At 45.3% G+C, this 27,006-nt stretch overlaps 1 protein-coding gene across 1 annotated transcript; it reads left to right on the top strand.

The window, feature by feature from the left end:
• Positions 1-19,982: 19,982 nt before the first annotated feature.
• Positions 19,983-26,571, top strand: LOC139060258 (uncharacterized). The gene is made up of 4 exons (XM_070539353.1): positions 19,983-20,982; positions 21,277-21,367; positions 25,880-25,922; positions 26,524-26,571. Exons 1-4 carry the CDS (start codon positions 19,983-19,985, stop codon positions 26,569-26,571), a joined length of 1,182 nt encoding a protein of 393 aa, XP_070395454.1.
• The last annotated feature ends 435 nt before the right edge of the window (positions 26,572-27,006 follow it).

Below are 27,006 nucleotides of genomic sequence, written 5' to 3'. Positions count from 1 at the left end.
ACCTTTTGGAAGAAACTAAACTTGGTCCGATTGGTTGTTATTCATTCTCTCGCTTCATTAGCCTGAGAATTCTTACGGGCGGCGGGTGTCTGCTGTGTTTTCAAGCTCGAACACTGCGTATTGTAAGTATGAACAAGCATCAGCTATCGGTTACAGACGACCTTATCAGACATGTCCGCTAAATATAACAACAAAGGTGCGTCCCCGACTCACAAACGGAACCTTTATTTGTTTTTTTTTTCCAAGACACACTGATCAAATAACATTACAGTTTTTAGCCTCAGTGCAGAATATCCGTATTTTGCTGCTGAAAGCGAGACAGACGTTACCGCCTATATATTGCAAGACGCTATGTGTGATATACTAAAACAAGAGTCACCGAGCGAAGATGTCTATGAATGTCGAAAACAGTCGAGTATTCTAACCTGTACCATTCGAGCCATGCCAAGAACAAGTGCTTGGACCTTTCGGAGGCCCCTCCCTTTTTTGAACCTCCATGTCACTTGAAAGCCTCTTTGTGCTGAAAAAAATCTTATACATCTCGCTGGGCATGCTGGAGGCTGGTACGCACAGCGCAACGATTTCCACACTTTCGTCGTTAAAATTTTTGAGACCGATCAAAATAAGGCAATTGGCAGAAAGGACCGTTTTGGCTTCGATGAAAATCCTCGATTCAACGCCATGAACGACAAACGCGTGAGGGCTGCACTAAGTGAATGAGCCGCCGTGATCGTGGACGTTATAGCCTTCTGCGTTTATTTGGACAGCGTTACAGCACAGATGGAGCGCTCTGCGGCTCTAGAGTCTAGGAAAAGCTTACGCAGGTGCGAGTGTGGCACGCACAGCGTGGGAAGCTAGCCCGAGTAACTATCTCAAGGACTGCTGCTCACGAGAGCGAAATACCTTGGTGTAATTACAATAACCCTAATAAGACTACTTTCGAAAAGTGAACGGCCCAGAGGGCTGTACTACGAGTGCTAGGACTGATAATTATATATATATATATATATATATATATATATATATATATATATATATATATATATATATATATATATATATATATATATATATATATATATTCGTCTCATCTATGGGATCGAATGCGAGCGCTGTTGCTTTGTTGCTGCGTGTAGTAGTTAAGAGAACGAGTTTAAGGGAGAAGAAAAAAAAAGGAAAGGAACATTACTGAAGCATAACTGCAGCGCCGTGGTTTTAAAGCGCGCCCGCGGTAAAGAAATCGAAGGGGATATAAACGTGCGTGGCCATGGTGCGCACGCGAAAAACTTCCTTAATAAATTGAGAAACTTGAGAAAAAGTTTCGCTAACAACCGATAACATGGCAATCAGCACTCGAATACGCCGAGAGAAATTATTGAGACATGGAAAATTCCCTTGAACTAAGTATGGTTTGCGAAAGAAATGCTTGTAGGTATTGAAAATGTTAAAAGATGAGGGAATATAAGATAGTTTCCGCGCTTACCGAGAGGATGGCGTCCGCACGAGGCTACGCCAGGCACCTCATTGAGACAAACCAGGGCGCTGCAGTTACGCTTTAGTAATTTTCCTTTCCTTTTTTTATTCCTCCCTTAAAGTCGTTCTCTTAACTACTACACGCAGAAACGAAGCAACAACGCTCGCATTCGATCCGATAGATGATATATATATATATATATATATATATATATATATATATATATATATATATATATATATATATATATATATATATATATGTATGTATATATATATATGTATATATATATATATAGAGAGAGAGAGAGAGAACTAGCAGTCATAGCACTCGTAGTACAGCCCTCTGGGCCGTTCGCTTTTGGAAAGTAGTCTCATTAGGGATATTGTACTTACACAAAGGTATTTCGCTCTAGCGAGCAGCAGTCGTGGCGGTAGTTACTTGGGCTAGCTTCTCAGGCTATGCGTGCCGCGCTCGCACCTGCGTAAGCTTTTCCTAGACTCTAGAGCCGCTCGAGTTCGCTCGATTCAAACTAAACTATGTCCGTGCAAGCTTGGGCGATGGGAACGCACGTTATGTGCGCTTGGCCGCCGGAGACGGGGGCTTTGTTCCGGCCGCAGATCTCTCCATGTCTCAGTAAGGTGCCTGGCGTAGTCTCGTGCGGACACCATCCTCTCGGTAAGCACGGAGATTATCCTATATTCCCTCATCTTTTAATATGTTCAGTACTTAGAAGCATTTCTCTCTGAAACCATACTTAGTTCAAGGGCATTTTCCATGTATCAATAATTTCTGTCGGCGTATTCGAGTGTTGATTGCCATGTTACCGGCTGTTAGCGAAACTTTTTCTCAAGTCTCAATCTATTAAGGCAGTTTTTCGCGTGTGTATCATGGCCACGCACGCTTATATCCCCTTCCGTTTCTCTACCGCGGGTGTGCTTTAAAACCATGGCGCTGCAGTTATGCTTCAGTAATTTTCCTTTCCTTTTTTTATCCTCCCTTAAACTCGTTCTCTTAACTACTACAGGCAGAAACAAAGCAACAGCGCTCGCATTCGATCCCATAGATGAGATGAATATACATATATATAAAGAATTATCAGTCATAGCACTCGTAGTACATCCCTGTGCACGGGCCGTTCACTTTTCGAAAGTAGTCTTATTAGAGCTATTGTAATTACAGAAAAATATTTCCCTCTCGTGAGCAGCAGCCCTTGAGAAAGTTACTCGGGCTAGCTTCCCACGCTATGCGTGTCGCGCTCGCACCTGCGTAAGTTTTTTCTAGACTCTATAGCCGCTCGAGTTCCCTCTCGTCGACGGGCAGCCATTTCTTGCAAGAAAGTATGCCTTCCAACCACTCGGCCACCGCGGATAACATCGCAAATCGACCATCGCGGACAACATCAGTCTCTTTCCACGTAAGTGTTAGGCTCTGGACAGGAACTAAGGTGCTTCAATGTAACCTGGGGACTGACGAACCAACCGACTGAGCTATCTCTCGCAGCAACATCTAGGGGTCACGAGATCCAATTCCCTGATTTCTTCCTTTTTTTGGTTTTCCTTCTTTTTTTTTCTTTCCCCCTTTTTGATATTTGTTTTCTTTTAGTTTACCACTATACGGGGACCCTCTTTCAAAAAGAAATATCTTGTCTATTATGTGTGGCCACACATGTGCAGGTCATAAATACCAGGTATCTCCAGTTTAGTGCGATCTGTGTGGTTTGACCGAGCTGAGATTATATATAGATACACCTTGACTGGTCCACTTTGACCGATCAAATAATGCACCACTGTAGGTTAAATGAGGCCTAAAACTCCTGTGGTGGCGGTAGAGTATCCGCATCGCGCTCAATAGGACCATGGTTCGAATCCCGGTGCCGCGCAATTTTCCACCAGAAAAAATAACCGTGTGTTGAGAAAATTGGATAAACAGGCCTGAAGTGCGGCTGGATCCCTGTGACAAGAACCGGTAACGCACTCTCTCACCAGAGCAGGATTGGCCACCGTGGTGCAGCACTTGGCCACAAACTCCCATATGAATACAATAATCAAACCCCGGCCCTCAGTCCCCAGCCGCCGCGAAGCAACTGACCACAGCGACTGTCACATCTGTCACGCAGCAGAGGGTGCTAAGAATCCCTGGCTCAGGACAGACCGCCAATGGAATCTGAACCTGGCAACGTTTAACGTTAGAACGTTATCTAGAGACGCGAGTCTAGCAGTGTTATTGGAGGAATTAGAGGGTAGTAAATGGGATATAATAGGGCTCAGTGAGGTTTGGAGGACAAAAGATGCATATAGAGTGCTAAAAAGCGGGCACGTAATGTGCTACCGGGGCTTAGCGGAGAGACGAGAACTAGGAGTCGAATTCCTGAACAAAAGTGATATAGCTGGCAACATACAGGAATTCTATAGCATTAACGACAGGGTGGTCGGTACTGTTGTGAAACCTAATAAGAGGTACAAAATGAAGGTAGTACAGGTCTGTGCCCCTACATCGAGTCATGATGACCAGGAAGTCGAAAGCTTTTATGAAGACGTGAAATCGGCGATGGGTAAAGTAAAAAAAAAAATACACTAGAGTGATGGGCGACTTCAATGCCAAGGAAGGCAAGAAGCAGGCTGAAGACTAGTCAGTGGGGAAATATGGCATAGGCTATAGGAATAGCAGAAGAGAGTTATTAGTAGAGTTTGCAGAACAGAATAATATGCGGATAATGAACACCTCCTTACGAAAGCGGGTTAGCCGAAAGTGGATGTGGAGGAGCCCAAATAGCGAGACTAGAAATAAAATAGACTTCATACTCTGCGCTAACCCTGGCATCATACAAGATATGGATGTGCTCGGCAAGGTGCACTGCAGTGACCATAGGAAGGTAAGAACACGAATGAGCCTACACTTGAGGAGGGAACGGAAGAAACTTGTACATAAGAAGCCAATCAATGAGGTAGTGGTAAGAGGGAGACTAGAGTTATTCCGGATCAACCTACAAAACAGGTATTCAGGACCATAGTGTTGGACCATAGTGTTGAAGCAATGAACGACAGTCTTACGGGTATCATTAAGGAGTGTGCAATTGAAGTCGGTGGTAACTCCGTTATACAGGATACCAGTAAGCTATCGCATGATACGAAAAATCTGATCAAGAAACGCCAATGTATAAAAGCCTCTAACCCTACAGCTAGAATAGAAGTGGCAGAAATATCTAAGTTAATCAACAAGCGTAAGACAGGTGACATAAGGAACTATAATATAGATAGAATTGAACATGCTCTCAGGAACGGAGGAAGTTTAAAAGCAGTGAAGAATAAACTAGGGATAGGTAAGAATCAGATGTATGCATTACGAGACAAAGCCGGCAATATCGTCACTAATATAGATGAGATAGTTCAAGTGGTTGAGGAGTTCTATAGAGATTTATACAGAACCAGTAGCACCCACGACGATAATGTGAGAGAAAATAGTCTAGAGGAATTTGAAATCCCATAAGCAATGCCGGAAGAAGTGAAGAACGCCTTGGGAACTATGCAAACGGGGAAGGCAGCTGGGGAGAATCAGGTAACAGCAGATTTGTTGAAGGATGGTGGGAACATGAAGAAGGGTAAAAAAGAAGGACACCGACCACTGAATGAATACAAGAAAAGACGTTTCGGCTCCCCTGACGGGAGCCTTGTTCACAATGAAATCAAGGGCGTGCGATACAATGTTTATATGGTTTTAAAATATGTTGTAAGCAGCGCGTGTAGATGGGAGGGAGGGTTCCGTCATTCCGGTTGAGGGTGTTATCTGTCATTTGGATTAGGAGAGATTCCAAGTGGTGTCTTGACGTCAAATTTCTTTCTTTTTCTAATATCTTCGCGTTATCCCAATCAATCCTGTGGTCCAAGTCATCTGCATGCTCTGCCAAGGCGTTTGAGGCGACTTTTTTCTTTTTTACATCGTTGATATGCTGCTTCAACCGCTGTTCGAAATTTCCTGTCTCGCCGATATATACGCAGTCGCAGTCTTCACATGGAATCCCGTAGACGATGCCAGGAAACTTAGTCTTTGGAAGCTTGTCTTTCACGTTTACCAGCCGGTGGCGCAATTTTTGGGACGGTACGTGAGCTACCTGGACGTCATAGCCGCGTAGAACGCGGGCTAAGCCCTCGCTCACACAGTAAAATAATTTACACCCTTGATGGTGAGAATTGCGAATCATAACACCCTTGAAGGGTGTTTTCATTCAAGAAACATCCCATCATCATGACTTTTTGCGAAGCATAGGGCAGTTCTAGATGCCATAACACCCTTTTACCCACCGAAAGGGTGCACTGACTAAGAATATTGGGGGTGGGTGCAAGGGTGTTTTTGTTTGCTTTTATCACATTCACAAACATACAATTGCACGAAGAGACGGCGTGTCCCTTGGCACTAAAAACCAGTGGCGGATCCAGAAATGGGCCCTGCCTTACCCCAAGCCCTTCCCCCCCGAGACATGTCGGGCTTTCAAAGCCGACAAAACTCCTGAAGAGAGTCCCCCTCCGTTTCACTGTCTGTTTTGATAAGCCATTTTAAATATGTCCTGGGAAAAACCTGTTGCTGAAGCACTACTATCTATTATGTCACAGTGTTCTAGGTGGCACACAGTTCCTAAATGTCGTCACGCACAAATTCCGCGGAATCCAAAAGCGCGCACCTACTTTTTCTAGTATTGAATACTTAACCAAAAGAAAAATGTTCAAAATGTTTTCAGCAAGGCAGAACTAGTGCAGCTCTTGCTTTTGGGACGCCAGGAATCTAGCAAAATGAATAGGCCACGTGGCAGCATGCAGCTGGACGCGCCACAATTGCTCTAAAGCAGTGCGGTCGTCTAGGTTTCTTTCAAGCATGACAAAACAGGCAGAAAAGGGTGCGACGAACCATACGCGGACAAAAGATACGCCGATTCGAGAAGCTTTGACCCCACCTGACCTTCTTTCGCCGAATCAATAACCCCAATTCGTTCTGCTTCTCTCAAGTTCATAAACAAGGTAGGTTCGTTGGCAAACTTGAGCCTTCTCACCTACCACAATGCTTTGCTCAAGCAGCATCTGCAGAAAGAGCCGTGCAAAACGCTCATGGCTTCGCGTCTGCGTCAATTTACGAAGCTGGCTGTACAAAAAGAAACTATTAAGTTTGTAGTTGTATAGTAAAGGAACGTTCTACTGGCTTACAAACAGCTGCCTGAACGGAGTGCTCAAAAAGAAAGGGAGAATAATCTAAGAAAGTATAGAGAACCAACGTACAACTTGCGATGCATAAAGTATTTACAACACCGACTAACAACGGTATTTACTGAAATATTTCCCCTCCCAAATTGGAGACAGTATTATTGCATGCATGAATAGGATAACAAGCCAATCATTGTAGATATAACGAGATTCCAGAAATTGGCGGGGCATTTGCAGACCCATCTTTGTTCACGGAACAGTGGTGAGGCATTTTTCAAGTGTGCGCGCTACTGCCCACCTGCCAAGTACGTTCGCGATGTCTTGGCATATGTAGACCTGCGCGAGACTCGCCCGTCTCCCCTCGCGAAACGGGTAGGACAGGTGCACATGCTGAATACGGGAAAGAAATACTTTGCAGAATGAAATTGAATTTTGTCAAAACACCAGAGCTCTGGATTGCAGGTTACAGCGTGCACAGGGGCGCTCTGCCAGATTTTAAAGCGAAGCTTTCTATGCCTCCTCCCTCACTTTTTCCAATTCTGCTGCTGCTGCTGTCACTGGCTTGCCAGCCGCGTCGGTGGGTGGTTTGAGAGCGTGCATAATGAACACGAGAGGGACGCGGGGAAGGCGTGTGCGAGTCCTTTTAGCGAGAACTTCGTGGGCATCACTACAATACTCTTTGGACCTCTTTGGCCGTCACAATGCCCACTGAAACACCCTGGCTATCGACACAATGCCCTCTGGAAGACTAATTACGCGTTAGCCCCCTTCTGCCCACCCCCACCCACCGCAAAAGTAGTGCAGAAGGTGCAGCACTTACTTTTTTGTACTCACATGCAACAGCGCAGAGGAGAGACAGTATGGTACTAAGGGGAGACAAGAGAATATTTAAAGCCAACACCCAGACGAAATGTCATAACAGTTCCCACACTTTGCCAGGAAATTGTTGTTGTCATTCAATAGCCTTTACCACAGCTGCACCCTCGCCGAGCAAAGGGGTTCGGTGATGGTATAGGCACAGCTATTGAATGGGAACAATACTAAATTGCTCTGCTCGTGGTAGTTTGAGGGCGAGCGTAGTTGGGTCGAAAATGACTTGTCTACCGCATGCACAAAATACCTCGATTTTGAATATATCTTCCTCATTACCCGTCAAACTGCTATTATAAGCAACTGCAGTAAGACAAAGACCGACATCAGATTATGACAACGACAACTCACGGTGCTGTCCACCAGAGGGGAATCGTTGTTATATTTGTTCTTTCTTTTGAGCGGTCATAGGCCCCACTCGCTCACCCGCTCATAAAAACAAAGAAAAAAAAACCCCGAGATCTGGATTCGCTTCGGTTGCACTTTCACGACAGCAGGCAAAGAAAGACTTTTCGTACTTGGAAACTTAAGGTTTTCGTGTAATTCTGCACATGTGAAATTTCGTGGTGTCGCCTATACGTTTAGAAAGCTATTATGCAAGTACTTTTATATCTGCCGTTAATCCAAGCTATTTAAAATTTGAGTGAGCACTCCAGTTCAGAAATATGAGCATTGTGAACTTCTTGAAAATGCCAATTAAAGCTTTTTTTCTCTCTCTGTTTCTCTGTGCATAAAAGAAAAGACAGACTCGCAAGTACCTCTGTATCTTATACAATCAGGAAGGGCCACGTCTCTTTACAAATGAACGTCCAAGCAAACAAACAAAAAAGAAAGCATCGACAAATAAATTCACTTACACGCAATTACCAGCGCACCTTTGCCCCATTTGATTTGATATCAGCCCATGTTTCTGGAAATAAATTTCCAGTGAAACTACCCGTAAACACAGAAAATGGCTTAGAGGTAGCGTAAAATAAATAGCTTTGAAAGTAATACACACACATAGTTTAAAAGAATATTTGTTTTTATGCCTTGAAAACGAAACCGAAATTGAAATAACTTCCCCCGACGGGTGTCGCCGCTATCGCCGCTACGTCATTTCCTGCGTCTCGCGGTGGGCCGCCGGGAGCACATGTGTGTGTTCTCCGTGACATTCTTGAAGTTGTGAGTAATTAGATTGTTTTTTGCTGCGTTTAGGTTGTACCACCTCGTTGTTTTCGTGTACTTTTGTGTTCATCGACGCGAAGTGAGCGTCCGGAGTGAAGGCGACGCGATTATGCGTGAAAAAGAAGGGCACCAGCGGCCTACGACATCGGTGTTTCTTTGTGACAGTGTGTTTACTACGCCTACGACGGCCGTCATTCGTGGCGAAGGAGAAAACATCTTCCATTCGGCCTGAAAAGTGATGAAGTGGACGTTTCGTTTTTCGGCGGAATGCATCGTCAACATGGTCCATCCACTACGTAAACGAAACGGCCTTCAAACCGAGGGCCTTTTGCAAGGCGCATGAACTGCTCATATAAAAGGTACGCACGTAGCCACGTTCAGCGTCGCGTTTTTTATGGTGCGTCATTGTGGTAGTAATTTTCGCGTAATTTATTTAAAGGACAGCGCAAGGTGTGTTGGATGCGAGTGTAGTATATGTACTCCAGGCGTAGCCTATGGGCACCGAATGTGAAAAAGAAAAAAAAATGAATGTTTCATTGTTCACGTGTCCTCAACTAGAGTTGTAGAGAATTAAGTACTGCTACGCGTCAGTATTCGGCGCAGGCAGGGAAATAATACTTTGGTTTGACTAATTGGTTCTTTCTGTTACCAAAGGTGGGCGCAGACTTATACCGGTGTCACACGGCCACTTTCGAGCACGATTGAGCGCGTTCTGGATCGAAATTTTCGACCGCGATTGGCTCCCGTCCACCGATTGTGCAACGAGGCCAAACGCGTCCAGAAATTCGATTCCAGTCAGGATCGATCGCGGCCAAAAGTGTGCAGTGTGACAACCGTATTAAATGTCGCTTGTGTACTTTCACTCAATTGTTATTATTATTATTTTTTTTTTGTCGGAGGTCCCGTGGTAGGTAATGGCGCAGGCAGCTTGCAATGCTTGTGGTTTCATGACTAGAACTAATGCAAAACAAAAGAACCACGACCGTCCCGGCTATGTACTTATCAATCGCTTTAAGTTGTGCTCGTTTGTTATAGAAGCTGTCGTGCTGTTGCGGATGAATGCGTGGTTGCGCTATTTGTTTATAAATTTATCTTTTTGTATAAATAAACACACCGAGCCTAATCAATTTTTTTCTCGTCCTTGTACTCGTTTCTTGGTTTCACGCAGGCGTGCTTATTATTACTACTATTTGTTTTCTTGTTGTGTGAGTGAACCCTGCCTAAGGCGTCCTGTCAGTTGTCAACAGTATTTCTGAAATGAATTGCACTTAGCGTCCTACGGTTATTGTACGCTTCACTACCTTATTTTAATGTCTAGTTATAAAGTGTATGGTTATTGTAACTATTCTTGGCCTTTATATATGTATTTATTAAGCTGGTAAATGCTTAATTGTATTTGCAGTTTTGAGAGGTTCTTTTATTGAGTCGTCAATCTCGAATGGTATTAATGGTGGGTTGTTTTCTTGTGCCCATGCAGTTGCAGTCAGCATGAAGCAATTGCATGGGAACCAACTGGCTGTCTTGGGCCTACACGTTGCTGAAAAGACAGTGAAGACGTCTGACCCGACAGGTATACTTTTTTCATCACAATTGGCCTACATATTTTTTTCACCGGAGGATGAAGACCTCCCCCAGTGAGCTCCAATTACCCCTGTCTTGCGCTAGCTGATTCGAAGTGAAGCCTGCAAAATTTTTTGACTTCATCGTAGTCTACTTCTCTACCGTCCTTGACTACCCTTCTCTTCTCTTGGCATCCATTCTGTAACTCGAATGTGCCACTGGTTATCTGCCCTATGCATTACATGGTTGAAGAAGGCACTTGGGCTAGTTGGTGCTCATTGCAGACTTGAGACATCAATAACTAGCGTGAAAAAGACAACATCAAGAAGCACATAAGAAAGAAGTCTAGACTTCAACTGAAATTTTTGGTACACAGAAACATGGAATGCACAGAATGTCGACGGACAGAAACAACACAGGAGCTATCGGAACAAATTTATGAACAGGTTAATTTCACTTACGAACATTCTTGGTAAGAGCCAGAGACGGGTGCTTACACACCTATTCCCCACTTTTTTGATGCAAAGTGGTTCGTATATTTCCCTATGTACCAGCTTCTGGAGCTGCCTGAGCACACGATTGCTTTGAAACTGCTCGGTGCATGAGCACGTATGGTGATGATTGGCCATGTGGCCACCAGCCACCAAGGCACTCAAAGCTGCCCTATGTGTCCTCAAGCCAAACAGGTCGGTGTTTAAACGACCGTTTGGGGGAACAAAGATAGTGCAGCTGTCATGGCTGGTGGCCATCTGGCCAATCATTGCTGTAAGTGCTCATGCACTGAGCAGTTTCAAAGCACTCATCTGCCCACGCGGCTCTAGAGGCAGGTCGACATGAAAATATTCGAAGCACTTTGCATCGAAAAGCGGGTGATAAGTGTGTAAGCACCCCTTCCCTTGCTCTCGCCAAAAAAGAGTGTTCGTATCTCGAAATGAACCTGCCCTTCGATTGGCTCCAATACCTCCTGTGTCAGGCAGGGAAAAGGAAAGATAAATGTTGCTTCCATGCGTTGAGGTCGCATCCCCTGAATCCTATGTTTCTGTGTAGCCAAAATTTCAGTTGAAGCCTAGAGTTCTGTCCTGTGTGCTTCTAGCTGTCGTCCGTTGTCTTTTTCGCGCTAGTTAATCATGTCTCACGTCTGCACTACATGGCCTGACCAGCTCCCTTTTTTTACTCTTTATGTCAGCTAGGATATCAGCTCCTTCATCTACTTTCTGAACCACGCTGCTGTCTTCCTGTTTCTGCTTATATCAGGATAGGAGTGGACATGACAAATGAAACTGAATGTCATTTAGACAGAGGAGCAGTGAGGCTTCCTGTGCTTTACCTTTTGCTGTTGTACATAATAGTTGAAATTGCACCAACACATCTTTTCCACCTTGTGATTTTCCCATAGCTGTGGCAAATAAATATGTAGGCTTTAAGAAACTAGAAATGCAGTTTGCCTAAGAAAGAGAATACTCTTGCACCTAAAGGTAATGTGTATGATGCTCTGACTCCTTTGATGCATGTGCCTTGAGAGGTGTTGACGTTGTTCTTCATTTCTTTCTCAGTAAGCTTTACTTGATGGGTCTGACTTTGTATAAAGAAAAGAAATAAGTTCTAAAGAAACCATAATACCTAACAGGCAGAATTGTCGAGGTTGAAAGTCAAGTTTTCTTTCATGACATATTTTTTTCAGGCTGTACTAGTTGATCCATGATGTTCGACAGACAGCGCAGACTTGTACAAGGGACGTCAAAAGTGGCGAGAAATGGAACAAATGCTATCGCCTCTTTCTCCATCCTTTGTCGAGTTCACATTGTCTAACGTCATCGACCAATAGCAACTAGCCCGTTTGCGTACCTGTACTAGTTGAGCCATTTATACTATGGTACTCTAAACCAAATGTGATAAATTCAAAATTGGTGCCTTTTCTATCTATGTACAAATACCTGTTTCATAAAATAGTTTAAAGTGTTATGGTTGATGTCATGTTTCGACACCACCATAACCTCATAAAATATCTTCATGGATGCAAAAAGGTGCCTCTTGTGCAAGTTCCGTTCTAGCCTGACACGGAAAACAAACCTGGCAGAAGGTAGAGCACATGCTCTTTTGTAAACAAAACGCCTGATTGCATTTTCTTGGCAGTTATTGCAAGGTTTTCTGATGTTTATCTGCATGAACATTAATTATCTCAGCTGCTAAAGACACATCACTAGACACTGTGAGCAGAAAAAAGTGATTGTGCAGTACTGTTGAATTCATGCAACATTATGTTTAAGCAAACTGGCAGGGATGCTAGCTGTTAAAAAGAAAAAGCTGACTTCTAGAAAAATTTGCACTCCTAAATGTGGAATTGAAATTCACTATGCTTATAAGCTACAAAAGATTTCCAGGATGATCAGACTAGTTACACTGGCCATTTGCTGATTCAATAAGGTTCACTGAAGCTTGTTTTTAAATTCACACTGTTTTTATGCAGGGTGATGATTTTCAGTCTTGTGGAATTTTTAAATATAGTCCTGTTGCATATAGCATAATTCTAGTCCTTGAGCAGGAATATTCAAACACGCAGATATATCTAGCACAAGAAATCGAAACATATTAAACTAATTTAAAAAATTTATTATCTTTCGAATGAATTGCATTATAGCTAATATAACTGAAAAGAATGGGGCTTAACCAAGAAACCCGATGTTTATTAATCATATCCTAAGAAGCCAGCAAACACTGACACCAAGGACATGTTAGGGTAAATTACTTGTGATTAACAAATGAAATAAAGAAATTATAAATTAATGGAAATGAAAGTGGATGAAAAAACAGCTTGCTGCAGGTGGGAAACGAACCCACGTCTTTGCATTACGCGTTAGATGCTTTACCAATTGAGCTGCTGCGGACGCCGTTTCCCCATCACTTTCTTGGGTATTTATGCTTCCTAGTAGAACGCTGGGAGTGTTTGCCAGCGCCACCACATATCTGGGGCACATATTGTAATTTACGAATCATAGCCAGTGAGATTACAAGGTGTATCTACTTGGAATTGATTTCCAGAATGGCGTCAGTTTGGAGATATGCAGCATCAAACTTGCCGGAAAAATGCACTGTTGTTCCACTTACTTTTTTAACAAAATGTACTTTTATGCACTGAGGCACAAAAGTGGGTTGTGCATTGATGCACAACCCACTTCTTTACCAGTAGTACTGAAAACATTTTGGCTCTTTATCATTAATGCACTGATGTTTAAGCTATAGAATGTCACTTGCCCCATCTTCCTATCTCTTCACGTTCCAAAGTAATCGAGCAATGCATGGCAACCAGTGGTGATGTCCGGTTGAAACAGTGGGCTGTAATTGAATTTCTCACTGCGGATGGTTCTGCGCCCTTCAACATTCATTGCCATCTGAAAGCAGTTTACGGGGATGCCTGTGTTGAAATCAGCACTGTGCGTAGGTGGGCAAGTACTGAGAAACATCAAAATCCAGCCGCATCAAATGTCCAGGATCAGCACCGAACTGGACAGCCCACAATGGCTTCTTATGAGGATCATCAACATCAAGCAGACGAGTTGAATCGGGTCAATCATAGGATCAAGCAACACCAGATTGCAGCAACACTCGCTATTTCCATTGGTTCAGTGAACCACATAATTAAAAACCTCCTGGGTTACAAGAATTGAACTTGTTGGCTATGCTTCGACTTTTTCATGTCAGTCGTCAGTTACCGTGACACCCAACAAGCGCAAGTCTTCTTGTAACGCAGGTCTTTAATGATGTGGTTCACTGAGGCAATGGAAATGGCGAGTGTTGCAATCTGGTGTTGCTTGATCCTGCGATTGCACCGAGTCAACTCATCTGCTGATGTTCATGACCCTCATCAGAAGCCATTGTGGGCCATCCATTTCGGTGCTGATCCGGGAGATTTGATGTGGTAGGATTTTGGTCTTTCACAGTCCTTGCCCACCTCTGCACAGTGCTGACGTCAACACAGGCATTTTTGTAAACTGCAGTCAAATGGCCATGAATGTTGATATGCGCACAACCTTCCACAGTCAGAAATTCAATTACAGCCTGTTGTTTCAACTGGATGTCACCACTGGATGCCATGAATTGCTCGATTACTCTGGAACGAGAAGAGATAGGAAGGCGAGGCAAGTGACATTCGATAGCTTAAGCATAAGTGCATCAATGATAAAAAGTTCAAAATGTTTGCTGTAATATTGGCAAAGTAGTGGGCTTGGAGGCAATAATTTCTGAATTGCCCTTATATAGTTGTGTAGCCTGTCTCTCCTACATTCATGATGTGGCAGATTAAATGCCTTATTCTTTCGAAATAACGATTTCCTGGAAGTAAGCACTATCTCTGCTTGTTTTCTTTAACCTGCTCTTCATGTGATCTTGAAATATTAAAGTGAATGATGCAGGGAAGCGCTGCTAGTCATGTTTCGTGTACTTTTCCTGACATTAAATTGCAACAAATCATTTTGCAGGTAGAAAAGAAGCAGATGGCTACAGTGATCAATGAAGAAATGGCTTCATCTATGATGGTTCGCCTTAGGACATTGGAATGGAGCTACAAAAAGGCATCATCATCCTCGCCTGTGCCCTGGAACTTTGGTTTGAATGAGACTGTTCTTCAATGTAGAACGGCCGCAAGACTTGTCACCACAAGGCATAGTGCAAGCTCAAAATATTGTACAGGAGGCTAGAATAAATGACCCTCCATGCAGTCACTCTGTATCTGTGATAAATGGGACCATTTCACGCAGAACACTCACAAGTGATAATGTGTTTTCTCCCAAAGTTGCTATGCAGTGCGTTTGTAAACACATTACCTATTGTATGCACACCATACATAACATTTGTGTGTGCTAGCCTAACTGTAGACTTAGAAACAAACAATGAAGTGCATATGTACCCGCTTCCACATGCCGTACTTCAAGGGCTATTATATTGCTCATTACACCCGATAGGTGAAGGGGTAATATATTCCTGATCACACCCTTACACCCCATGGGTCGAAGGGTAATATGTTGTTCAAAACACCCTCAAGGGATAGGGTGTTACTAGAATATAGAATAACCATCATAAGGGTGTAATTCCCTATAAAACCCAGCTTTTTCAAGGGTGCTAGGGGGTTAGTTATAGACACCGAAAAAAACCCTTAGGGGTGTAAATTATTTTACAGTGCACACCGGGCACATACGGTATGGGGGCGCGTTTTCTTGGGAGCACACAGTCAGGCCTTGGGGGCTGAGACAGATGGCGTTCCACCGAGTTCACAAACGACTTCGGGTAGCCACATGCCGAGAGATTACGGTGGACCTCTTGTAAATCGGCAGCACGGCTTTGTGGCGTTGTGCAGATACGCTTGGTTCTGCCGACAAGAGAGGCTACTACCGATCTCTTCTGGTTTATCGGGTGCACTGAATTAAAATGCAGATACCTGCCTGTGTGTGTGCTCTTTCTGTACACGGTGAATGCCAGACTGCGCCTGTCACGCTTTACGAGGACGTCCAGAAAAGGAAGCTCGCCATCTTTTTCTTCCTCGACTGTGAATTGTAAGGACGCTTCAATACTGTTCAAATGTGACAAAAATGAAGGAATTTGTTCTCGCTGAATTATGCAGAACACATCGTCTACGTAACGTAGGAAGACTCTGGGCGGCGAGTTGAAAGAGGCGAGTGCTCGACGCTCAAGCCATTCCATAGTTAAATTTGCAGTGGTTACCGAAATGGATGCGCCCATCGGTGTCCCGTGCACTTGCCTGTAGAAGGTGCCTTCAAAAGTGAAGTAAGTGTTCTCCAGGCAGAACAAAAGGAGCCTCTTCAAGTCAGGAACGTCGATGGGCGTCCTTTCTGGTAGGGTAGGGTCATCGTCCAGAGCGGCGGTGCAAGTTTCCGCGGCGAGTCGAATAGGAACGCTTGTAAAAAGCGACACGACGTCGAACGAGACAAGCGCTTCTTGATCGTCGAGAGTAAAATGACGAATCTTGTTTATGAAGTCTTCAGAATGGCGAACGTGCGTGCTGCCTCTACCAACGAGAGGGGAAAGAACCTTATGAAGGTATTTCGACAGTTTATGAAGCGGAGAGCGAGTAAAATCAACAATAGGTCGCATCGGCACGTTAGGTTTATGTATTTTTGGCAAACCGTAGAGCGCCGGCGCCGAACCGTTAGTGCACAGAAGGGAGAAGTACAACCCTTTGTGCCTTGGATCTACAAACCGGAACACATCCGTAAGAAGCTTCTGTAGCTCCCTCTGTATCTTCAGCGTGGGATCCTTCTTCAGACGACTGTACGTTGCCTCGTCCGCAAGAAGTGACAGCATCTTGTCACGGTAGTCAGTCCTGTTGAGTAGCACCGTGGCGTTGCCCTTGTCAGCCGGGAGGATGACGAGATTTTGGTTTGAGCGAAGGTCTTTGATCGCCTTGTTTTCTTCCGCTGAAAGCGGGGAGGCGGAGGGGTGTGCGCGAAGCCGCGAGAGAATGCCTATGGTGCGGGTTCGTGCCTCCTCCCTCTTTGAAGGTTCAATTTGGCTGATAGCATTTTCTACCGCACAGACCAACCTTTTTGCATCCTTCTGCGGTCCAAGGTTGAAGTTCAAGCCCAGGCTCAGGACTGCGAGTTCTGCCGAATTGGGCTTGTGCGACGAGAGATTGTGCACGGCGGACGGGGCAACGTTTCTGTGCAAGGCATCAGCGGGTGGCGACAGTCTAGCAAGTTTTCTTTCGTGAGTCTCCTGCGTACGACGGGATTGTAGCCTGGCCTTGAAATTTGCGTGTAGTTGAATGCTTGCGAACTCGTCTGGGACCCGGTGCTCAAGGCGACGGCGCGCAAAGAAAGCTTCATTTTGTAGGTTCCTCACGAACTGTCTGCATTCCAAGATCCTGGCTTGTAAAAGAAGTTTTTCCGCCTTGGCAACCACGCTGAAACCAAAACTTGAACGTACAGGCCTGTTGAGACGTAGCGAGCGTGGAATAAGTCCTCGGGACTTGCAGGTCAGGTTGAAGTTAAGATGATTTTTGAATGCAGAAGCTCTGCTTGTCAGTGAAATGTACTGGCGAATCTCGGTGATGACTGGCTGGCCGTACGCCCGGCGAAGGTTAATGAAGTCGAGGTTTTGACGGAAGCCCGTCTGGTCGGGAGGCATCATGAAGAAGGGTAAAAAAGAAGGACACCGACCACTGAATGAATACAAGAAAAGACGTTTCGGCTCCCCTGACGGGAGCCTTGTTCACAATGAAATCAAGGGCGTGCGATACAATGTTTATATGGTTTTAAAGTATGTTGTAAGCAGCGCGTGTAGATGGGAGGGAGGGTTCCGTCATTCCGGTTGAGGGTGTTATCTGTCATTTGGATTAGGAGAGATTCCAAGTGGTGTCTTGACGTCAAATTTCTTTCTTTTTCTAATATCTTCGCGTTATCCCAATCAATCCTGTGGTCCAAGTCATCTGCATGCTCTGCCAAGGCGTTTGAGGCGACTTTTTTCTTTTTTACATCGTTGATATGCTGCTTCAACCGCTGTTCGAAATTTCCTGTCTCGCCGATATATACGCAGTCGCAGTCTTCACATGGAATCCCGTAGACGATGCCAGGAAACTTAGTCTTTGGAAGCTTGTCTTTCACGTTTACCAGCCGGTGGCGCAATTTTTGGGACGGTACGTGAGCTACCTGGACGTCATAGCCGCGTAGAACGCGGGCTAAGCCCTCGCTCACACCGGGCACATACGGTATGGGGGCGCGTTTTCTTGGGAGCACACAGTCAGGCCTTGGGGGCTGAGACAGATGGCGTTCCACCGAGTTCACAAACGACTTCGGGTAGCCACATGCCGAGAGATTACGGTGGACCTCTTGTAAATCGGCAGCACGGCTTTGTGGCGTTGTGCAGATACGCTTGGTTCTGCCGACAAGAGAGGCTACTACCGATCTCTTCTGGTTTATCGGGTGCACTGAATTAAAATGCAGATACCTGCCTGTGTGTGTGCTCTTTCTGTACACGGTGAATGCCAGACTGCGCCTGTCATGCTTTACGAGGACGTCCAGAAAAGGAAGCTCGCCATCTTTTTCTTCCTCGACTGTGCATTGTAAGGACGCTTCAATACTGTTCAAATGTGACAAAAATGAAGGAATTTGTTCTCGCTGAATTATGCAGAACACATCGTCTACGTAACGTAGGAAGACTCTGGGCGGCGAGTTGAAAGAGGCGAGTGCTCGACGCTCAAGCCATTCCATAGTTAAATTTGCAGTGGTTACCGAAATGGATGCGCCCATCGGTGTCCCGTGCACTTGCCTGTAGAAGGTGCCTTCAAAAGTGAAGTAAGTGTTCTCCAGGCAGAACAGGAGGAGCCTCTTCAAGTCAGGAACGTCGATGGGCGTCCTTTCTGGTAGGGTAGGGTCATCGTCCAGAGCGGCGGTGCAAGTTTCCGCGGCGAGTCGAATAGGAACGCTTGTAAAAAGCGACACGACGTCGAACGAGACAAGCGCTTCTTGATCGTCGAGAGTAAAATGACGAATCTTGTTTATGAAGTCTTCAGAATGGCGAACGTGCGTGCTGCCTCTACCAACGAGAGGGGAAAGAACCTTATGAAGGTATTTCGACAGTTTATGAAGCGGAGAGCGAGTAAAATCAACAATAGGTCGCATCGGCACGTTAGGTTTATGTATTTTTGGCAAACCGTAGAGCGCCGGCGCCGAACCGTTAGTGCATAGAAGGGAGAAGTACAACCCTTTGTGCCTTGGATCTACAAACCGGAACACATCCGTAAGAAGCTTCTGTAGCTCCCTCTGTATCTTCAGCGTGGGATCCTTCTTCAGACGACTGTACGTTGCCTCGTCCGCAAGAAGTGACAGCATCTTGTCACGGTAGTCAGTCCTGTTGAGTAGCACCGTGGCAGGTATCACAGGCACAGGCAGGTATCTGCATTTTAATTCAGTGCACCCGATAAACCAGAAGAGATCGGTAGTAGCCTCTCTTGTCGGCAGAACCAAGCGTATCTGCACAACGCCACAAAGCCGTGCTGCCGATTTACAAGAGGTCCACCGTAATCTCTCGGCATGTGGCTACCCGAAGTCGTTTGTGAACTCGGTGGAACGCCATCTGTCTCAGCCCCCAAGGCCTGACTGTGTGCTCCCAAGAAAACGCGCCCCCATACCGTATGTGCCCGGTGTGAGCGAGGGCTTAGCCCGCGTTCTACGCGGCTATGACGTCCAGGTAGCTCACGTACCGTCCCAAAAATTGCGCCACCGGCTGGTAAACGTGAAAGACAAGCTTCCAAAGACTAAGTTTCCTGGCATCGTCTACGGGATTCCATGTGAAGACTGCGACTGCGTATATATCGGCGAGACAGGAAATTTCGAACAGCGGTTGAAGCAGCATATCAACGATGTAAAAAAGAAAAAAGTCGCCTCAAACGCCTTGGCAGAGCATGCAGATGACTTGGACCACAGGATTGATTGGGATAACGCGAAGATATTAGAAAAAGAAAGAAATTTGACGTCAAGACACCACTTGGAATCTCTCCTAATCCAAATGACAGATAACACCCTCAACCGGAATGACGGAACCCTCCCTCCCATCTACACGCGCTGCTTACAACATACTTTAAAACCATATAAACATTGTATCGCACGCCCTTGATTTCATTGTGAACAAGGCTCCCGTCAGGGGAGCCGAAACGTCTTTTCTTGTATTCATTCAGTGGTCGGTGTCCTTCTTTTTTACCCTTCTTCATGATGCCTCCCGACCAGACGGGCTTCCGTCAAAACCTCGACTTCATTAACCTTCGCCGGGCGTACGGCCAGCCAGTCATCACCGAGATTCGCCAGTACATTTCACTGACAAGCAGAGCTTCTGCATTCAAAAATCATCTTAACTTCAACCTGACCTGCAAGTCCCGAGGACTTATTCCACGCTCGCTACGTCTCAACAGGCCTGTACGTTCAAGTTTTGGTTTCAGCGTGGTTGCCAAGGCGGAAAAACTTCTTTTACAAGCCAGGATCTTGGAATGCAGACAGTTCGTGAGGAACCTACAAAATGAAGCTTTCTTTGCGCGCCGTCGCCTTGAGCACCGGGTCCCAGACGAGTTCGCAAGCATTCAACTACACGCAAATTTCAAGGCCAGGCTACAATCCCGTCGTACGCAGGAGACTCACGAAAGAAAACTTGCTAGACTGTCGCCACCCGCTGATGCCTTGCACAGAAACGTTGCCCCGTCCGCCGTGCACAATCTCTGGTCGCACAAGCCCAATTCGGCAGAACTCGCAGTCCTGAGCCTGGGCTTGAACTTCAACCTTGGACCGCAGAAGGATGCAAAAAGGTTGGTCTGTGCGGTAGAAAATGCTATCAGCCAAATTGAACCTTCAAAGAGGGAGGAGGCACGAACCCGCACCATAGGCATTCTTTCGCGGCTTCGCGCACACCCCTCCGCCTCCCCGCTTTCAGCGGAAGAAAACAAGGCGATCAAAGACCTTCGCTCAAACCAAAATCTCGTCATCCTCCCGGCTGACAAGGGCAACGCCACGGTGCTACTCAACAGGACTGACTACCGTGACAAGATGCTGTCACTTCTTGCGGACGAGGCAACGTACAGTCGTCTGAAGAAGGATCCCACGCTGAAGATACAGAGGGAGCTACAGAAGCTTCTTACGGATGTGTTCCGGTTTGTAGATCCAAGGCACAAAGGGTTGTACTTCTCCCTTCTGTGCACTAACGGTTCGGCGCCGGCGCTCTACGGTTTGCCAAAAATACATAAACCTAACGTGCCGATGCGACCTATTGTTGATTTTACTCGCTCTCCGCTTCATAAACTGTCGAAATACCTTCATAAGGTTCTTTCCCCTCTCGTTGGTAGAGGCAGCACGCACGTTCGCCATTCTGAAGACTTCATAAACAAGATTCGTCATTTTACTCTCGACGATCAAGAAGCGCTTGTCTCGTTCGACGTCGTGTCGCTTTTTACAAGCGTTCCTATTCGACTCGCCGCGGAAACTTGCACCGCCGCTCTGGACGATGACCCTACCCTACCAGAAAGGACGCCCATCGACGTTCCTGACTTGAAGAGGCTCCTCCTGTTCTGCCTGGAGAACACTTACTTCACTTTTGAAGGCACCTTCTACAGGCAAGTGCACGGGACACCGATGGGCGCATCCATTTCGGTAACCACTGCAAATTTAACTATGGAATGGCTTGAGCGTCGAGCACTCGCCTCTTTCAACTCGCCGCCCAGAGTCTTCCTACGTTACGTAGACGATGTGTTCTGCATAATTCAGCGAGAACAAATTCCTTCATTTTTGTCACATTTGAACAGTATTGAAGCGTCCTTACAATTCACAGTCGAGGAAGAAAAAGATGGCGAGCTTCCTTTTCTGGACGTCCTCGTAAAGCGTGACAGGCGCAGTCTGGCATTCACCGTGTACAGAAAGAGCACACACACAGGCAGGTATCTGCATTTTAATTCAGTGCACCCGATAAACCAGAAGAGATCGGTGGTAGCCTCTCTTGTCGGCAGAACCAAGCGTATCTGCACAACGCCACAAAGCCGTGCTGCCGATTTACAAGAGGTCCACCGTAATCTCTCGGCATGTGGCTACCCGAAGTCGTTTGTGAACTCGGTGGAACGCCATCTGTCTCAGCCCCCAAGGCCTGACTGTGTGCTCCCAAGAAAACGCGCCCCCATACCGTATGTGCCCGGTGTGAGCGAGGGCTTAGCCCGCGTTCTACGCGGCTATGACGTCCAGGTAGCTCACGTACCGTCCCAAAAATTGCGCCACCGGCTGGTAAACGTGAAAGACAAGCTTCCAAAGACTAAGTTTCCTGGCATCGTCTACGGGATTCCATGTGAAGACTGCGACTGCGTATATATCGGCGAGACAGGAAATTTCGAACAGCGGTTGAAGCAGCATATCAACGATGTAAAAAAGAAAAAAGTCGCCTCAAACGCCTTGGCAGAGCATGCAGATGACTTGGACCACAGGATTGATTGGGATAACGCGAAGATATTAGAAAAAGAAAGAAATTTGACGTCAAGACACCACTTGGAATCTCTCCTAATCCAAATGACAGATAACACCCTCAACCGGAATGACGGAACCCTCCCTCCCATCTACACGCGCTGCTTACAACATATTTTAAAACCATATAAACATTGTATCGCACGCCCTTGATTTCATTGTGAACAAGGCTCCCGTCAGGGGAGCCGAAACGTCTTTTCTTGTATTCATTCAGTGGTCGGTGTCCTTCTTTTTTACCGTTCTTCATGATGCCTCCCGACCAGACGGGCTTCCGTCAAAACCTCGACTTCGATGGTGGGAACATTTTTCTAGAAAGACTGGCCACACTATATACACAATACCTCATGACCTCGAGGGTACTGGAACCTTGGATAAACGCTAACATAATCCTAATTCATAAGAAAGGGGACGCCAAAGGCTTGAAAAATTTTAGACCGATCGGCTTACTGTCCGTTGCCTAAAAAGTATTTACTAAGGTAATTGCAAATAGAATCAGGTCCACTTTAGACTTCTGTCAACCAAAGGACCAGGCAGGATTCCGTAAAGGCTACTCAACAACAGACCATAGTCACACTATCAATCAAATAACAGAGGGGTTGAAATCTGGGCCAGTTGGTACATACTTGAACGAAAAAACCTGTCAAAAACACAAAGGACAAGAGAAGAAGTTCACGACACAACGACTGGTTTTTTTTTTTTTGAGTACTCGGTTTCTGTTTCCTGACTGCTTGCCATCAACCTTCAGAAGAACGTCAACCCCTTCAGACAGACATCGCTGTTTTTCATCCTTGTGTACTTGTGTAAATCCCAGTCGTTGTGTCTTGAACTTCTTCTCTTGTCCTTTGTGTTTTTGACTGGTTTTTTCGTTCAAATAACAGAGAAATGTGCGGAATACAACGAACCCTTATATATAGGTTTCATTGATTACGAAAAAGTGTTTGATTCAGTCGAAACCTCGGCAGTCATGGAGGCATTACGGAATCAGGGTGTAGATGAGCCATATGTAAAAATACCGAATGATATCAATAGCGGCTCCACAGCCACCGTAGGCCTCCATAAAGAAAGCAACAAAATCCCAATAAAGGAAGGCTTCAGACAGGGAGATACGATCTCTCCAATGCTATTCACAGCGTGTTTACAGGAGGTATTCAGAGACCAAGAGTGGGAAGAATTGGGGATAAAAGTTGATGGAGAATACCTTAGCAACTTGCGATTCGCTGATGATAATGCCTTGCTTAGTAACTCAGGAGACCAATTGCAACGCATGCTCACTGACCTGGAGAGGCAAAGCAGAAGGGTGGGTCTGAAAATTATTCTGCAGAAAACTAAAATAATGTTTAACGATCTCGGAAGAGAACAGCAGTTTACGATAGGTAGCAAGGCGTTGGAAGTGGTAAGGGAATACATCTACTTAGGGCAGGTAGTGACCACGGATCCGGATTATGAGACTGAAATAACCAGAAGAACAAGAATGGGCTGGGGTGCGTTTGGCAGGCATTCTCAAATCATGAACAGCAGGTTGCCGCTATCTCTCAAGAGAAAAGCGTATAACAGCTGTGTCTTACCAGTACTCACATATCGGGCAGAAACATGGAGGCTTACGAAAAGGGTTCTGCTTAAATTGAGGACGACGCAACGAGCTATGGAAAGAAGAATGATGGGTGTAACGTTAAGGGATAGGAAAAGTGCTGATTGGGTGAGGGAACAAACGCGGGTTAATGACATCATAGTTAAAATCAAGAAAAAAATGCTTGGGCAGGACATGTCATGAGGAGGGAAGATAACCGATGCTTATTAAGGGTTTCGGATTGGATTCCAAGTGAATCCAATCCGAAACACGGATTGGAAGCACGGGGCGGCAGAAAGTTAGGTGGGAGGATGAGATTAAGAAGTTTGCAGGGACGACATGGCGCAATTTGTACATGACCGGGGTTGTTGGAGAAGTATGGGAGAGGCCTTTACCCTGCAGTGGGCGTAACCAGGCTGATGTTGGATGATGGCCAGCACAAGTAATGGATTCTGGAGTTTCCAACATTATGCCTTAAGAGGAAGCTTTAGCTCGGGCCCAAGTGCGACGCGGCCTATTCAAATACATGTAAAACACAAAAACGTTTTGCTGAGATAACCTCTGGGCTGATTTACTGATAGTTATTGCATTTGACAGAGAACGTTAAATTCTAGTAACTATTGCAAATGCAATTTATATTTAGGGCCTAAATTTTGTTAAAGTGATTTTCAAATATTCGACAGTTTGAAAAATATAGAAGGACTAAGTTTACAAATTCATAGCTCTTCATCAAGAATAGATATCGCGATTCTGCAAGCGGCATCCATTAGATCGTTCAAAGCGGACAAATTCTGTATGTCATGTTACATTTTATGTGAATTTGTTACGTTGGTTACAAGGGTTCTGCAAAAGCTGTATTTCTATATTACATTCTTTTTTGATTCATATGTAACGTATCCATTTTGTCCGCTTTAGATGTACTATTTGACGCAATTCACGGAATTGTATTATCCTTTTTCGTTGTTGAATTACAATGTTGTAAACTTGATAGTTTCGTTTCGTGAAAATTTTTCATATTGCTGATCTTTAATAAAAAATGGACGACCTAACTAAAAAATTCGAACGAACAGTCACTAGATTAGGAGTTTTTTTCTTTTAAATGCAACAAACCTCCTCAAATGTGATGCTGTGGTTGCCTTTAAAAACTAATTCTCGTTTTACATGTATTTAGATTGGAGCACTCGAGCTAAAGCTTCCTTAAATTATGAGGACATTTCAAGCCTTCGGCCACGGAGGGCATGGTGGCCTGTGCGGTGTGGGAGAAGAGATCGGAACCGGTCAGCTGGACATCACTCGGAACTCATAAATACGGTCGATAGTCGCTCTACCACAGCCAGATCTTCCCTGCTCGTGCTCCGCTGTGCTAGTACGATTTAAGAATGTCCACACCCCTCTGGTCAAACTCTAGAAAACGATTAACTGGACATGTCAAATCAATAAAGTCGAATAAATTAAAGGTGAACATTGATGAAGATTTATCATTTTGCTGGATAATTTTAATCGAAAAAGTGTTCATTGAAATTACCAATTCTAAAACATGTACAGCGATTGTCAAACACAGCAACATTTTTTGTGTACAGGGAAACCTTGTCACACCCTAGGTGGCCGGAGCTCAGAAAACCTATGGTAGTATAGTCTAACCTCACTATATCGAACCCATTTACATTGAATTATTCTATATATCGAAAAATTTTTGGACATGGTGCAGTTGGAGACGGCATAAAAAAAAATACGCTTACATCAAACAAAATAGCAGCGACTCGCGATATATCGAGCGTCAAGTCGCGGAAGAGTGCCCCGGAAGTTGGCTTGCCCTCGTGGTAGTGGGGCAACCCGGTGGCACGGCTCCATCTAACCGCTCTCCCTACCATGACCGCGCTGCTTCGGACGAGCCGTGAACACCCCCTGCCAAAAATGATCCTGGCCCGCCCGCAGTGCTTGCTCAGAGAGCTAATCAGAGGCTCTTGTGCCTTTTTCGTGCAAGATGGCGAAATTTCAAGTTGTCTCACTGCTTTTCTATTTCAATGTGTCTGCGCTTTGTGGGCCTTATTAGCCACGGGGGTGTGCCCTCTCGCATGCTTCTTCACTTCTCTCAGGTGGGCATCGAAGCTGGCGAGAGATTCCCCTCGGGGGGGGGCTATATACGTTGAGTATCAAATGGATCTGCTCCGTTTTCTTGGCGGGATGTATCTAAACGAAGGTGTGTTCTATTTGATTGTTAATCTGATGCTGTTATGCGACTAGCAGGTCTTGTGTTAGGATAGCCATGTGGATCCTCCCTTCCGCTATGTGAGTGTTGTACCCCAGATGTTGATTTTGCGGTTTTGTTTCCTTGCAAGGCTATGACGTCGCGATTCTTTTCTGTCGCTAGTTGCAAGATTTTGTCTTTTGCTTCGGATGGATCTACGATTTCAATACCATATCTTGATTCATGTTTCCCTTTGTGGTATCTTATCCTAGGGTGTGCTATCATTCTTGGCCTTCCATATTTTCGCTCATGCGTGCCTGTTTGGCTGGATACTTTGACTTCTTTCTGCTTTGCTCCAACATTTTCTCGAAAGCTTCTGTGCGTTCCCGCATTTTGGCAAAAGTCTTGTTAACATGGATAACGAAGCCATCAGGGGCTGTCTCGTGTTGGTTGACTGTTGCCGTGAGGGTCTCAATGGCCTGTCATTGATGTTGCTGCTGCTGCTGCAGGATAGGTTCGAGGGCTGCTTGGTGCTTGACTTCCTGTTTTACCTCTAGCCGTTTTTTCATGTTTTCAAGATGCTTGGTGAAGGTTTGCTGTACTTGCAAACTACGGACCTACTGATCTACTCACGCGCATACAAAGAGGCCACAAGGGAGTGAGCAGGACGTGTCATTTTATTGGCAGAAGAAAAGTGGCGCACCTTCTGGTAGAAGACCAGAAATAAAATTTGCATGTCGAGATACGCTTACACCATTAACGCCAGCCTGTAAACTGCTCACTTTTGTCATTGCACCTAGTGGTTTGGTAACAAGAGGAAACCAGCAGCGCAAGCTGATTGGACAGTGTCCCACCTGTTTGCAGCGACAGTTGCCGTTGAAGATTATAAACTTGCATTGCGAATCAATCTGGTGACGCAGGATATGCTGCTGCAGCCAACACAGCGACATGGACTACCCGGTAATTTAGCGCTAGCTCTATTCCAACTTGCA

This window comes from Dermacentor albipictus, chromosome 5 (genome assembly GCF_038994185.2).
Source record: "Dermacentor albipictus isolate Rhodes 1998 colony chromosome 5, USDA_Dalb.pri_finalv2, whole genome shotgun sequence".
NCBI classification, from domain to species: domain Eukaryota; kingdom Metazoa; phylum Arthropoda; class Arachnida; order Ixodida; family Ixodidae; genus Dermacentor; species Dermacentor albipictus.
Note: the sequence above shows the minus strand (reverse complement) of the source record. Positions and strands in the feature narration are given on the sequence as shown.